The sequence below is a fragment of the Myxocyprinus asiaticus genome, chromosome 31 (assembly GCF_019703515.2).
Source record: "Myxocyprinus asiaticus isolate MX2 ecotype Aquarium Trade chromosome 31, UBuf_Myxa_2, whole genome shotgun sequence".
Lineage (NCBI taxonomy): Eukaryota > Metazoa > Chordata > Actinopteri > Cypriniformes > Catostomidae > Myxocyprinus > Myxocyprinus asiaticus.
The window spans coordinates 34799768-34815224 of NC_059374.1; the positions used below are offsets into that span (position 1 = coordinate 34799768).

At 39.4% G+C, this 15457-nt stretch overlaps 1 protein-coding gene across 1 annotated transcript; it reads left to right on the forward strand.

Annotated features, from left to right (window-relative positions):
* Positions 1 to 8513: 8513 nt before the first annotated feature.
* On the forward strand, positions 8514 to 14354 carry LOC127422324 (uncharacterized). Its single transcript, XM_051665758.1, has 7 exons — positions 8514 to 8544; positions 9012 to 9106; positions 10184 to 10308; positions 10459 to 10507; positions 11248 to 11280; positions 11549 to 11596; positions 13806 to 14354. The coding sequence occupies exons 2-7, from the start codon at positions 9019 to 9021 to the stop codon at positions 14183 to 14185; spliced, it is 723 nt and encodes a 240-aa protein (XP_051521718.1). The 5' UTR covers positions 8514 to 8544; positions 9012 to 9018; the 3' UTR covers positions 14186 to 14354.
* Positions 14355 to 15457: the final 1103 nt, after the last annotated feature.

Sequence of the window (15457 nt, forward strand, 5' to 3'; positions counted from 1 at the left end):
CTTAAATAATAAATGTCCTACACAAAAATGAATTGCTGGGCCTCAAGAGGATAATGACATTTAAAGCCTAATGTATCAAATATTATACATAAAATGTGAATTTTTTCGTACAATTTCTTTTTATAGTTTGTCAAATGGTACTAAAACAGTTTAATGTAAAAAAAAAATAATAACAATAATAGAATTTTCTGACAATTCTTTCATATGTAAGACTTTACAGAGATTAAAGAGAGGTTAAAGAGATCTCATTTGTGATTTTTATTTCCCATGGGTTCTGTGCTGTTTGGCAAATTGACAGGTCCATGGTGACTTTTTAATGCCATTCATTTTCAACGCAACAGAAAAGGGGCAAACAAATTGTAGATGAATGAGAGTCCCTCTTAGCAAAGTTTAAAAAGCCTCTCTTTGTGCCACACAATAATTAAATAAAATACAGTAGAGAAACTAAATTGATTATTGACATTAATAATCATTATTACATATTACAGTAAGTCACTACAACAATACATACAGTGGAGTCCAAAAGTCTGTATAAGACTCCCTCCTGAAGTGACTCTTCCAGCCACTAGGTAGCGCCATCATCTAGAGTCACTAACTATGTTATCTATTAAGTTGATTTGTGTCAACTGTGTCTTGTCCTATCTAAGTCTGCCCCAGAAAGAACCGCCATGGAGTAATACATCAAAGAGGCCCTTAACAGCGGGTTAATTCGCCCCTCAACCTCATAAGCAGGGGCTTTCTTCTTTGTGGGGAAGAAAGATGGCGGCCTTCGGCCGTGCATTGATTACCAAGGCCTGAATCGTATCACTGTAAAGAATTGCTATCCGCTGCCACTGAACACAGCTTTCGAGCTCCTACAAGGAGCAACCATCTTTACCAAGCTAGACCTCCGAAATGCCTACCACCTCATCAGGATCCGAGCTGGGGATGAATGGAACTGGCCATTACAAGTATTAGGTGATGCCCTTTGGGCTGGTCAATGCACCAGCAGTCTTCCAGGCATTCATTAATGATGTCCTGCGGGACATGCTAAACAAGTTCGTATTTGTTTACCTCAATGATATTCTCATTTTCTCCCATGGTTACCAAGAGCATGTCCAGCATGTTTGGCTTTTGTTATCTCAACTACTGAAAAACTTTCTCTTTGTGAAGCTGGAGAAGAGTGAATTCTATGTGTCTACTGTCTCTTTTCTTGGGTTTATTGTTTCCAGTGGCAGCATTCAGATGGATCCTGGCAAGGTCTGTGCAGTCCTGGACTGGCCCCAGCCCTGCTCTGTCAAACAGGTCCAGCGCTTCCTGGGGTTTGCCAGTTTTTACAGAAGGTTCATCAGGAACTTCATTTCAATTGCAGAAACTCTAACCGCGCTCACCAAGAAAAAATCCAGGCAATTCCTGTGGACTGAGAGGGCTAGTCGAGCATTCAAGGTACTAAAACAGAGGTTTACTTCTGCACTTATTCTGACCCTTCCAGATCCTGAGTTACCCTTTATAGTGGAGGTGGATGCATCAGACGTGGGGGTTGGAGCAGTCACAGAGAGCCAGGAGTGACAAGAATCAGAGAGGAACTATGACATTGGCAACCGGGAGCTGTTGGCGGTTAAGTTGGCACTTGAGGAGTGGAGACACTGGCTGGAGGGGCCAAACATCCATTCATCATCTGGACGGGCCACAGGAACCTCACTTACATCCAGGAGGCCAAGAGATTGAATTCACACCAGGCCCGATGGGCCCTCTTCTTTAACTTCACCCTATCATACCGCCCAGGCACCAAGAATTCCAAACCAGACACCCTCTCTAGGCATTTTGACCCACCAGAAGTACAGGGCAGACCCGAGCCCATCCTACTGAGTTCAAGAGTGGTAGCAGCAGTCCATTTGGGGATCGAGCTGGCAGTGAAGAGGACCCAACAACACCAAGCCGTTCCAGGTAATGCCCCCCGGGGCACCTCTTTGTGCCTAACTCTGTACGTTCTGATGTGTTGCAGTGGTGCCATGCGTCCCTTCTCTCTGGACATCCCGGAGACACAAGGATTTTGAAATTAATCCAGAGGTGGTTTTGGTGGCCTGATATGGAGAACGATGTCCGGGCTTTCGTGTCTGCCTGCTCTGTATGCGCCCAGAACAAAGAACCCAGAGCCCACCCTCAAGGACTGCTGTTTCCGTTACCTATCATGACACGTCCCTGGTCCCACATCTCCTTGGATTCTGTTACAGGCCTGCCAAAATCACAAGGTAACACAGTCATTTTGGTGGGGGTGAATAGATTCTCTAAAGCATGTCATCTTATACCTTTGCCTAAGATTCCCACTAAGATTCGCCCTTGAGAGTCCCAAACACCTGGAATTTGCATGCAACCACTCATTCAGGTTTTGTGCTGAGGAGCCGAGACTGGGTCCCGGCCATTTCAGTGGGTAGTTCAGAGTTGTGGCAGGAGGGAAACAAAGTTTTGTTCCCTCCATCAGGGAACGGAGGTTACAAAAGTAACCAGGACGCTCCCTATCTGTCACTCACTCAACGTTTTGTAGATGTAGTGACACTAGGGGTCCCTATAAGAAACGCCACATCTATCTGAACTGTGCTACGTGGACTGGCAGTGCAAGACAGGCAAACCATTGTGTGCCTCGTAGTCAGTGCACCTGGCCATCACGCAACCTCCCAAAACACTCCTACAAGCATCGTACAGTCCCCCACACCTTGGGGACAAGATGACTGCCCAAAATGGGGACAGGCCGCCCCAGCCATGGCCTCTTCTCTTCTTTTTTTTCTCCCCAAAGAAGAATGGAAATCGTTCAGCTGGGGGCCATAAATGTCCACGTCAGGGGGGTGTCCATTCCCAGGGGAAGACACTGCAGAGAACACATCCTGCCTGAAGAGGAGGCAATTGTGTGGAAAAACGTCACATGGTCTTACCGAGTCTTGTCAGTAGTGTCACATGTGGAGAAGTCCACATGGTAGGTCCTACCCAGAGGGGACAGAGCTCTACAAACACGGTGACAGGTGGCAGAGGGAAACTCTGCCCAAGGGAGATGCGGTTTATCAACAGGGAAACCGTCTCATGGAAGATACATCACATGTGGTTACAAACAGGCAACCAGCGCATGTGGAGCACCTACCCCAGTACAGGGCCTAATAGCACACGTACTGGGCCGGCATCGATTTTCTCCGTGAACTTGCCTGCCACAGGGCTAAGGAGGAAGGACATCCAGGGTCCACAACCGCATGTCTCCCCCTCCAGGAGGGGAAAGGCACTATACGCAAGTGGTACACCCGGCTAGTTGTCCCGCAAACTTACCTGTTCGTACCTGTCAACACACGGGATGAACTGGCTCAACCTGGAGATTGGGGAACCTCGCGAAGGTATTGGGTGTTTGGGCCCGCTGCTCTACCGATGTCTGCCAAAGAGGCTTCATTGGTCGGGGCCCAGGAGTACGCGTCCTTCAGGTCTACCGCCTTGTATCAATCCTGATGCCAGATGCTTGTTAAAATGTGTTTACACGTCAGTATTTTGAATGGGAGTCTGTGGAAGGCCCGGTTCAGAACTCGCATGTCCGGGATTGGCCGATACCCACCGCCTTTCCTTGGTACGATGAAGCAGGGGCTGTAGAACCCCTTCTTCATCTCGGCCCGAAGGTGGGAGCCCAGTCGAGTCCTTGGCATCAGACTGGACCAACTCGCTCTCCGATGCTGCGATCAAGAGCTCATGCACTTCGCAAGCGGCGAATGAGATCTCGAACTCGCCCTGAGACGAGCCGGCGGTCTCATCCCAGAACTCGACCAGGGCCAACGAGCGTACTGGGAATGGGAGGTCTATGGGGGGTTACCCGGCGGAGCGGCTCCCATTGGGGTCCCAAAATCACCCCCAGTGCTAACCAACACGGCCTCAAACCCGTAGGTAGAAGGACCGAGGCGGGGAGCCGCTGTGGTGGCTTTCCCTCTAACGAAGGAAAGCCACGACCGCAATGTTGCCATGGTCATGTTCTCGCAGTGAGAACATGACCCGTCCACGAACACTGTCTCCGCGTGGGCAGCGCCCAAGCACGTAAGACAGCGATCGTAGCCATCGGAAGCGGAGAGGTAGCGACCGCAACCAGGAATTAAACACAGACGGAAAGGCATCTTTAAAAAGACACTCTCCGTCAGTGCCACTATTTTGTAGGGAAAATATACTCTTTTATTGCAAGAATTTATACTCTTTTAGACTGTCGAAGTGCCCAGGGGCATTCTCTGCATTCCACCGGTGCAAGAGGGGGAGAAGCCGCTGTAATGCGCCGTAAACTCCAACAGTTCTTTAGAGGTGAATGGAACAGCAGAGGATTCAGCTCGCTGAACACAACCGCTCGGCTCCGAAGAAAAAAATCTGAATGAGTGGTTGCGAGCCAGCTCCTTTTATACCCGTATGTCCGAGTATAATGCATGCAAATTCCACTCACCAATTCCCATTCGCCTTTTCTCAAAGATCAGAGGTGTTTTGGGCTGCCAAGGGTGACCCCTAGTGTCACTACATCGACACAATGTCGAGTGAGTGACAGTTAGGGAACTACTGTTTCTTGTTGCATAATGCTTTCTGTTACACATACTATTTTTTTCAAAAGTATATATTATATACTTTACAGTATAAAAGAACATAGGCCCTTACATTCATTCTACTGCTTTATCTTGATTTGGATCTATCTAGGTTTAGATCTGATGTATTTGTATCAGGTACCCAACACAATAGTGGGGAAAGCACAGGGCATTATGTAATTGTGTGGCTAACCTCATAAAAAAATTCACCTCACCGGTTTCCCTTCCACAGATGGAATACTGAACAGAATTAGCCACATGTTCCCAAAGTCTGATCACAGTGTCTCCAATTCTACCTCTATCTACCTCTATTTCAAACTCCTGCACCTGCTCTGAACTCACACATCTACATAAATGGCCATCCTTTCCCCCCTCCCCTACAAATGAAAACAGAGAGACTCTTGCACGTAGCGCAAGACTGACCTGAAAAAAGTACCAAGAACAAGTGTGAGAGTTTCCCACTGAACAGTCTCCACCTACAAACTGTTAATGACCTTCTATTCTTATCGATAAATCTAATCTCATTGCCAACAAACATCTATTTGTACGTTCTTGAGAGTTTCCATCTAACTGAGATGGGGGCCCCCACCTTCATCAACAAGGAAAGAATTGAACTTGCCTTTTTACACTTCAAGGCATTTTTCTTTCATATCTATGCTAAATACAGTACTGTGCAAAAGTGTTAGGCTCATAAGATGTTTCACAAAAACATTTGTCTTAAGATGGTTATTTATATCTTCAGCTTTAGTGTGTCAATAGGAAATATACATTTTAGACTCCCAAACATTCCTTTTGCAAATATAATAGAACAGAAAAGAAGAACAGGGAACCCTGCAACAGATGGCATGACCCCCAACAGAACCCCCACTGAACTCTTCATTACATGAAGAGATGGAAGAAATGGAGACAGCTTAAATAGATAGAAGAACTGTGGTGAATTCTCCAAGATGCTTGAAACATCCTGTCTGCCAACAACCAAGAAAAACCGTGTCCAGGTGTACCTGTGATAATTGGTGCTGTTTTGAAGGCAAAGGTAGTCACACCAAATATTGATTTAGCTTGTTTTATGTTTACTGTACTTTGTATGATGTTAATTGAAATATGAAAACTATTTATGGCATTATTTTTGAAGACATCCACACTATGCAACAGTTTTCACAAGTGCCTAAAACTTTTGCACAGTACTGTATATGACACAGAATATCTTATATGTAGTAGGTATCACAGTATTGTGCCACACTATCAATACAGTAAATGAAATGCTACTAACACTTGCAAATAAGTACCATGATACATTAGCCTGTCTGTGGGCTGTTTATAGTTGCCATGCAACACAGCAACTTGGCACATTAATATAGAATTTAATTGATATTCTAACGGTTTTGAACGTGGCTCATCCAATCAAAGATAGAACTATCTACTTTACCACCAAGCAATAAGGTATTAGAGGCCATGGTATTTTGTAAATGTTTTTACGGTTTAATGGGATAGTGCACCCAAAAATGAAAATTCTCTCATCATTTACACACCCTCATGCCATCCCAGATGTGTATGACTTTCTTTCTTCTGCAGAACAAAAACGAAGATTTTTTTGGAAGAATATCTCAGCTCTTTAGTTCCACACAATGCTATTGAATGGGGTCCAACACTTTCAATCTCCAAAAAGCACATAAAGGCAATATATAAGTAATCCATATGACTCCTGTGGTTTAATCCATGTCTTCTAAAGCAATCCAATCGATTTTTGAGAACAGACCAAAATGTAATTATGTTTTAATTATACTCATTGTACTGTTTGATTGTGTTGCCATTGCAGTCTCTGGGCACAATCATGATTTCAAGCTCAGTTACACTTCTTAGTGCTTGACACATGCACAGAGTGCTAGATGGCGCTAAGAAGTGTAATCGAGCTTGAAATCATGATCACCAAGGAGATTTATAGTGAAAAAGGAGTTATATTTTGGTCTGTTCTCACCCAAAACCGACTGGATCGCTTTAGAAGACACACGTAGACTAAACCACTGGAGGCCTTGTAGGCCATTGTTAAGGCACAACATGCAGTGGAGTAACGTTATTTATTAAGCAATTTTACAGCCTGATCTCATAAAAATGATGTGAATGTGCCAACATTTGTGCAAAATTACATTAGTGGCTTCTTACAAGTATCGTGGCAGATCCGAGAGGAAATGTCCACTACAAGCAAATTAAATTATCTCCTAAACAAATTAGGTTTTAAAGGTTAATTCTCTTTTGAGTTAACTTAACAACACCTACCTCCCTACCCTAAACCTTGAACCTAAACCTAACCAATAGTGTGATTTTGTGGTGCTTTTATAACACTTACGGCACACATGTCGACTTACATGCTCTTCAGGACTCAACCTTGGTCCTGTGCATCGCAAGTGCAACACTCCATCAGATGAGCAACATACAATTTGATTGCACTCGAGCAAGCTTTTAAATGTAGTTGGTTATGTAATGCAAACGTTAAAATGTATCACCTTACAAGTCCTGGACTAAAAGTGTTTAGATGTCATAAGCTAGCATTGTGTGAGGAACAGGGCAAAAAGTAAGTGTGAACAGAGAATCTGCCTTTTTACCCATGATTTGTGTGAAAGGGTATAAAAGTAATTGTTAATGTAGCACTTCTAGTGTTCATTTCACCATGTGAACATACAACAAGTGAAGCAAAAAATTATTTTGCAAAAATGTAGGTATAGTAACGTGATTCTATGACACCAGGTTGGATAAATTTGCTATTCAACATAAATAATGATCAGGTTATGCAGTGATATAATAAACAGGTGTTTCGCATCATAGCTATTACTATTTCATGTATTTTAGGAGTGCTGTATTTACTAATCGTCATCCAATACCCAAAATATCAGTTTTATAATGTAACTTCAAGTACTTAAACAATATCATTTTGGTAAAACATACTGTATAACTGTAAAGAAGCAGGTTGTGTTGAAACTATGGTGTTGCAAAACACTATTAAAGAACCTATGTGTTCCAAGAACCATATAGAGGTGAGATCTCCAGACAAATCAAGTTGTTTTAAATGTGTTTAGAGGATACCTTCACATATACTGTATTCATGGAAAGTGGTCTGTCTATGTTGATGCAGCCAATCAGAATCACTTAAGAGACAACAAACAGGGAACAGCACCAAAGTACATGTGCATGTTTGTCTTTGTGTGGGTTGTTTGTGTAGGACTATGTGGTATGTATGCATGTGTTCATAGGAAAGTACAAGCCACTGAATTGGGGATGTCCCAAAGGGGTTTACACATCCAAGAGAAAAAAAGAAGAAATACAGTGGATCTGAGTGAAAAAAGCAACTTCTTATCAGTGTAAACACGATAGTCACCTTCCCCCACAGAATAAAAAAAAAACACACTCACACACACCTGCATCTTTCAGACACACATCAACCCCCAGTTTCTCCCAGATGAAATCATCTTTTCCCATTTTGCACCAAAGTCTTGTAGAACAGAAGAGAAAGTGTCTGGTTTGATTCGTTTAGGGTATTGGGTATGCAAATATCCACATTTGATGGCCATATCATTAAACTTTCATCTTCATTGTGTTGGCACTGACATCTCTGCATTTTGAGTAACGATAGATATGTCAATTTAAAGGTTTGTACCTTGACATCATTTAGTTGGGTCAGATGGGTCAGCATTCTATATATATATTATAGTGAAGCCCCCTCTATGAAACCAACAAAGCCTGATCACTTTTGGTCCCTTATAACTCATTTCTGTCTAATGATGGTCTGACCATCCACCATCTATCGTGTTTCCAACCACAACCACAGAGTGAAAGAGAGGAAGACAGAGAAAACAGAGAGTGTTAGAGAAAAGGTCCAATGGTAGAAAAAAGAGAGTATGATAAGGGGAAACCCTGTGGGAGAGCCCATGCCTACTGTTGAAGCTCATTCAGACTCAAAGTGACATTTCACACTACAGCACACACTAAGGTGAGTGAAGCAATCTCTATAATTGCCATAGTTCATCTGATATTGCAATTTTATTTCTTTGATTTCTTTATGGCAGGGTCTTAATTCATTAATTAATTCAAGGATTGTTTTTTCCATTGGGGTTTTGATGGTATAGAAGCATGGACTGGAGCCATGGTTCTGCATTTAGCCACAGATTACAGGGAGGATTCTTATCAGTGACAAGTGTAGTTGTACATCCTTATGGAGTGCACATTCAGGGCCACTATAGACAATGATTGGGATATATAAAAATTTGTGGTTGATCCATATGGATTTTCCAACAATCAATTCTTAACATTTATTTTGGTCCCGGACAATCCAGAATATTTGCTTCCACCTTAGCCAATTACAGGTATCTATGTCTTGCTTACAACAGTTATTGGGATAGTTCACCCAAAAATGAACCACCATTCACTTTCACTGAAACTTATTTTTTTCATACAAAGAAAGTGAATGGTGACTGAGGCTGTCATTCTCCCTGACATAGCCTTCTGTGTGCGACGGAAGCAAGAAAGTCAAATGGGTTTGGAACAACATGAGGGTAAGTAAATGATGACAGAATTTGCGTTTTTGTGTGAACTATCCCTTTAATTGGTCAATTATGGTTAATGCTAGTTTGCTTATTAATGCTGGTTGATTAAATGCACCTCAAGATAAAAAGATATTGGAAAATTGAGTGAAATGCTATAAGATAATGATAGACTCTTCGGAAAGCTTCTCCAGACAATTGTCATTTGTGTTATGTAATGCATTTCTTCTTTCCAAGAACAAATTAATTATGCAAATCTTAATGTCACCAAATCCAAATGACACATGAGCAGTTACAATACAATCAAATAAACTTCCATTTGATGATAAGGTGTAATCCATGCATACAATCACATATAATGTTCTACTTCAAATTACTGTTAACACTCAGTACTTTATGTTCTTCCCACCTGTGTGTGAAGTCAGGGTAATATTGTGGCTAACATGGGAAATCACCTTGCTAAGGTGAGAGGCAATCGTACCATTGCTGTTTTTAGACATACACACATGCTGAATATTTTAGGCTGGAAACAGTTTGGGGGAGAATGTCTGTAGCTCAGGCGTCTCTAAGTGAAAACAATATAAAACTTTAATGAGGTTTGTACAGTACATGCATATAAGAGAGTTATTTACATACAACCTCAATGACAGCTTAAGCATATTTGTTCACCATATATTATGTTCTCCTTTTTCTCATTTTTTTGATTGTCATTATTTTGTGGTGGTATTTGAATGGTGTTGTGCGCTTTAAGACTGTACAGGTAGATAAAACCCATGCACCACATGTGGTGGCGTAGTGGGCTAAAGCACATAACTGGTAGGTTATATAAAAGGTTGCTGGTTCAGTACCCACAGCCATCACCATTGTGTCCTTGAGCAAGGCACTTAACTCCAGGATGCTCCAGAGGATTGTCCCTGTAATAAGTGCTCTGTAAGTTGCTTTGGATAAAAGCATCTGCCAAATGCATAAATGTAAATGTAATGTATTTAGGTCAGTAGGCTACAGTGGTTTCTTCCACATCATTCACTGTAAATGATTATCTTTAGTTTCAATGATGCATTTTATTTCCTTTTTCTTGGTTTTTGGCAGTCACGAAGATGACCGGCTCGAGTAATCCCAGGTTCCGTCTTATGATTGGCTGGTGCTGCTTGATGTCTGCAGCTCTAATTATAATGACTGTAATTCTCGCTACAAAGACCGGTTGCCACAATGAGGTACAGTTGCTGATCATGATTATATAGAAATGCTTTCAGTGTAGTTTAAACTGAGTAATAGTTGTCTTGTAGTACCTGATATGTCTTAGCTGCTTGTTTTCAGACAATATGTATAGACTAACTTCCTTTTTTTAATTGTTTCTTCACTAGCACAATACAAACAAGACAGCAAACAGATACAAAGAACACAGTTCAAAAGGTTTGATTTGTTTTGGTCCACTTTTGCACAGTAGAGATTAAAGGAATATTCTGGGTTTAATACAAGTTAAGCTCAATCGACTGTATTTGTGGCATAATATTGATTACCTCAAAAATGTATTTGAACTCATCCCTACTTTTCTTAAAATAAAAAGCCAAATGTTTCTCAAAAGTTACAATGAGGCACTTAGAATGGAAGTGAATGGGGCCAATGCGTAAATGTTAAAATACTCACTGCTTCAAAATTATAGACACAAGACGGAAACGATATGTGTTAACATGATTTTTGTGTGATAAAATCGCTTACTAACCTTTTCTGTGTAAAGTTATAGCCAATTTTACAACTTCATTGCCATGATGACGTAATGTCAACAAACCCGAAAACGACTGTAAAATGACGATTTAAACAACTTTCCTGCTCAAATAATACACAGTTAAGTTTTAACAGAAGAATTAATGTAAGTGCTTTTCTAAAATTATAAGATTCACATTTCTGCCTTTAAACCCTCCAAAAATGGGCCCCATTCACTTCCATTGTAAGTGCTTCAATGTAACCTCGGTTTGTACTTTTTTTATAGAAAAGGACGGATGAGTCTAAAGGATTTTTTGTGGTAATTAACATTATGCCAAAAATGCTGTTGATTGAGCTTAACTTGTATTGAACCTGGAATATTCCTTTAATGGGAAATTATCCCATTATAATAACTGTAATGAAAGTAACAGTCTAATTCTGTATTACAGAAAACGACACCCCTCTTAAAGACCAAATGATAGGTGAGAAATTTTAAACTACTCTTGATAGGGCATTGTTGATTGTGAATAGTGAGCAAAGGTATGTATATTTGACTGTAATACAAATTTGAAATGAACACAAACAATGCAAAGTATCAGTTCTGTCTATAGTCTTATGCTCAAATCTTTTGCTAAGTTATCGTTTTATTTTGGGAAATATACCTTTGGCAATGTTAGTTTCTCATTAGGTTTTAAACAATAGCTTTCAATTTGGAAAGAGAAAATAATTGGGTTTTACTTTCACTTTCAGGTTTCCTGCCTGGCCAGTCTTTCAAAGACTATATCCGTCTAATCAGTGGTGAGCAACATCCCCCCCCCCCCCCCCCCCACTCCCTTTCTCTATGTCTCACTTTCTCTACGTTTCTCGCTTCTGTCTCTCTTCATGAAAAAAGATATTGAGGGACTTTTGATTGTCATTATTTTCTTTGTTTCTCTATTGAATTGAGGAAGTTAGACATGTGGCTCTCTGCTTTTAAAGAATCTATTGTTGTCTAAAAGTGACTTTAATATTACCGAATCTATCTATCTATCTATCTATCTATCTGATTAATTACTTTTAGCCTAAATCTATTTCAAATTTTTAGACAAAGCTTTGCCAAGTCAAAATCAAAGTTTGAACTTAAACTATCTAGCTATACACAACAAACACTTGCTCAGATTCACTTTTACAGATGCACATCGTACCTGTAAATAAGCAGTGTACAACTTGATGTTTTCTTTGAGGTTACGTGAGGTTATTGGGAAGCTCACCTTCACTCTAATAGTAGGAAACTGTACAATTGTTTTTTTTTTTTTTCAAAACACTATCATCGCCTCTATGAGAATGTTGCTTCCACTCATTTATGGCACAAACCAGTTTCGGTGACCACAATGAGTTTTTGAGGTGATGCTGAATTTTTTTATGCAGAGGCGTTGTGAATCAGTGGAAATATAACCAGTGTGTATGTGTGTGTAAGTGTGTACAATTCTGTACATGAGGAAGGAGGTGGACACGTTTCTCTAAAAGTCTCACTTCAGATCCTGTGTGAAGTGCGTTGTCATGTAACATACATGTGGGATGAATAGCGGCTTGGGCCCCCAACAAATGGAACAATGACAGAAGAAAATGAAACTAAGAAGAGCAAGAGAATTAACCCTCATATTATGTTTTGGGTCTAATAGACTCCAAGGCTATTTTGATCTATAACTTGGCAAATATACTTAACATTTAAGTATTAGTTTGATTTCAAAATTTCAACATGAAAACATGCTTCAAACATCCCCATGAAATATGTTACATTACATTCAGCAAAGGCTTTTATCCAAATTCAATTTAAATGCACTATTCAAGGTATACATTGTATCAGTTTGTGTTCTTTGGGAATCAAACCCATGATCTTAGCATTGTTAGCACCATACGCTACCAGTCAAGCTACTGGAACCATTACATTACAGGAAACATTACATTTGTTTGAGGTCTTAGAGATTGAAATCTGAATAAATGCAAAGAAAAAATAATTTACTTTTGTTGGGGTCATGTCACGTGACCCCAAACAGAAGAAACATACATAAAATTAATATTAGTCACATTTCTAAAAAAGTGCATGTCTACTTTGTGGTAAAACAGAGGGCTAAAGCATCAATAACATCAGCCTACTGGGTTTTGATTTGGTCAGAGGAACTAAGCAAACAAATTTAAATGGGAAATAAGAGGCTCATTTTGAAATTGGTCTCTGGGATGCCATATACAACAGTGAAGAGAATCTCAACAGAACATGAGGGTTAAATAATACAATTTAAACTGAATTTTATCTTGGTCGTTTTCTTCAAATGGTTTAGAATTGAAGTTATGCTACTGTACAAATTACATCATCATTTACTCTTTCTTTTTAAGAATTTTAAGGAATGTTCCGGGTTTAGTACAAGTTGATTTCATTTGTGGCATAATGTTGATTACCACGAAAAATTATTTAGACTCATACCTTGTTTTTTATTTATCCCTTCATTTATATATATATATATATATATATATATATATATATATATATATAAATTATAATTGTGGAACAGTAAGGCACTTACAATGGAAGTATATGGGGCCAGTCAATAAACATTAAAATACACACTGTTTCAAAACCACAAGATGTAAATGTTATACTTTTCTGTGTTATGTTATATCCAATATTACAATTTCAGTGCCATGACAACGAAACCCTGTAATCTCTTTATTGGACATAACTTTAGTGTTACATTTTTTTTTATCTGTGTATAAATGTATACATATTGTGGCTATACTTTTATAACAGTGTGTAGTTTAGCTTTTATGGAATGGCCCCATTCACTTTCATTGTAAATTCCTTACTGTTACTGCTTTTTTAACTAAAAAGGGACGAAACGAAATTATTTTTCGTGGTAATTGACATGATGCCACAAATGCTGTTGACTGAACATTCATTTGGCGACTTATGATATCTTTCATATTTAGGATACTGCTTTCAGATTGCACATAATTAATCTCTCTTCCTCAGATTCTGTAGGAGACAGCCAAAAATCCTGGATCTGTAGTCCCACCCCTCTGTGTGACAGCAGCTCATTCTCCCTGAACAACAGCTCTGTGGAAATTAAAACCAGTGGTTTGTACTACATCCATGCCCAAGTTGGCTTCGATCTCAGTCAGCGACACAATCAAGTGACGAAGAAGCCGGAGACTATTACTTTGGTCAAAAATGGCAAGAGAAAGCTTAGTGAGGTCAAACGCTATGAAGCAGGATCTGTGTCAATGATACGAATAGTGCAGCTAAAGGAGGGAGATAGCATCGGACTGGATATACAGGTAGCATCTATGATCCTATCAACTGAGGATTCACATACTTACTGGGAAATTCTATTGCTTTACCATATATATTAATTCTAGGACATATCCTCTCAGGAGCTGAAATTATTTTTCAGACCCTGAGATTGTTTTTGTTCTTAAGGATTATGTAAAAGAAGTAAAGTGTCTGTGGATTTATTCAGAACAAAAAATGCACTGTTCCAAGCTCAGTTCTTTCTAATAACCTATGGTCTAATGAATATGTAAAATATTCATTGTTTGTATGGTTAGTTCTCAAAACTTTTAAGGGTTCCAAAGGAATTATTTCATCCCTTTTGTCTTTTATGTTTGTTAAAATATTTGTAGAGTTTTAAATATATCGTATTTTATATAAAATATTGTAGAGTAATTGTTAAATATTTTTGAGTTATTATATTACAATATTTTGTCTTAAATTCTGATGCAAATGGTTTATTGGTTATTTGTGTATTTTATTTAATTTAATCTATTTTTATTTTTTACATTTAAAGTTTAGGTAGAAGTAAACATGTTCTTTAAAATTTCAGGAATTTCATTATTTAATCAATTCAACTTATGATAAACAAGAGTCAATATGATGCATATGCTTTTAAATAAAGTGTATTTTTGAACTTGAATGTATTTGTAAACTTTTTTAAAAGAAAAGTCTATTCACAGATACACACTGCACGTCACCCAGAAACAAACAAATGATATCCTGCTACCCATTTACTACACATTGCCACATGATGGAGCTAGTCTTTATGAGAACAGCAGTTGAATGTGGCTTTACTGCTGACCTTCTGAAAGCAAACCACTGAATCTTAAACCCACTTAAGCCACAGTCACAAACAGTGTTTTTGATTGATAACCAAACACATCATATCTGGATGGCCCAAGGCATGAGGAAGCTTTTCATCTTTGCAGATCTATGTTTAAGTGAAGGTCAGGGAGGTACTGCATGATATGTATCAAAATTTAGTATACAGTCTGGTTTTAGTTCGTTTTCTAAAACAATGTTGACATTTGACAGTATTGATGGGGTACTGTACAGCACAAACTAAAAATTATTTCCAAAAGCCTACCCTCGCTGAAAAACTGTAACCGCAAGAGGCACTGACAGCTAATTTCATGTGCTGTGAGTCACAATTCTGAATTCCCCGTATCTGTAAATCCTCTTTTTAGTTTATTCCTCTGCCCACACTTAAACCTCATCTCACCCTAGTCAATTCAGTCATGTCATAATGTCGTTGACGAACATTGCAAGTTAAGGATGATTTTTATAATTTATAAAATGCATTTGCAAAAGAGAAAACCGGTAATTTGATGTTGTATAGAAAAGGGAAAAAA

Excerpts from the sequence above, each read along its gene's own strand:
- LOC127422324 (XM_051665758.1), top strand. The coding sequence starts at position 9,019 with ATGGTGACTGAGGCTGTCATTCTCCCTGACATAGCCTTCTGTGTGCGA. Across the intron at positions 9,107-10,183 it reads GGGTTTGGAACAACATGAGG|TCACGAAGATGACCGGCTCG; the intron begins GTAAGTAAATGA and ends GGTTTTTGGCAG. Across the intron at positions 10,309-10,458 it reads AGACCGGTTGCCACAATGAG|CACAATACAAACAAGACAGC; the intron begins GTACAGTTGCTG and ends TTTCTTCACTAG.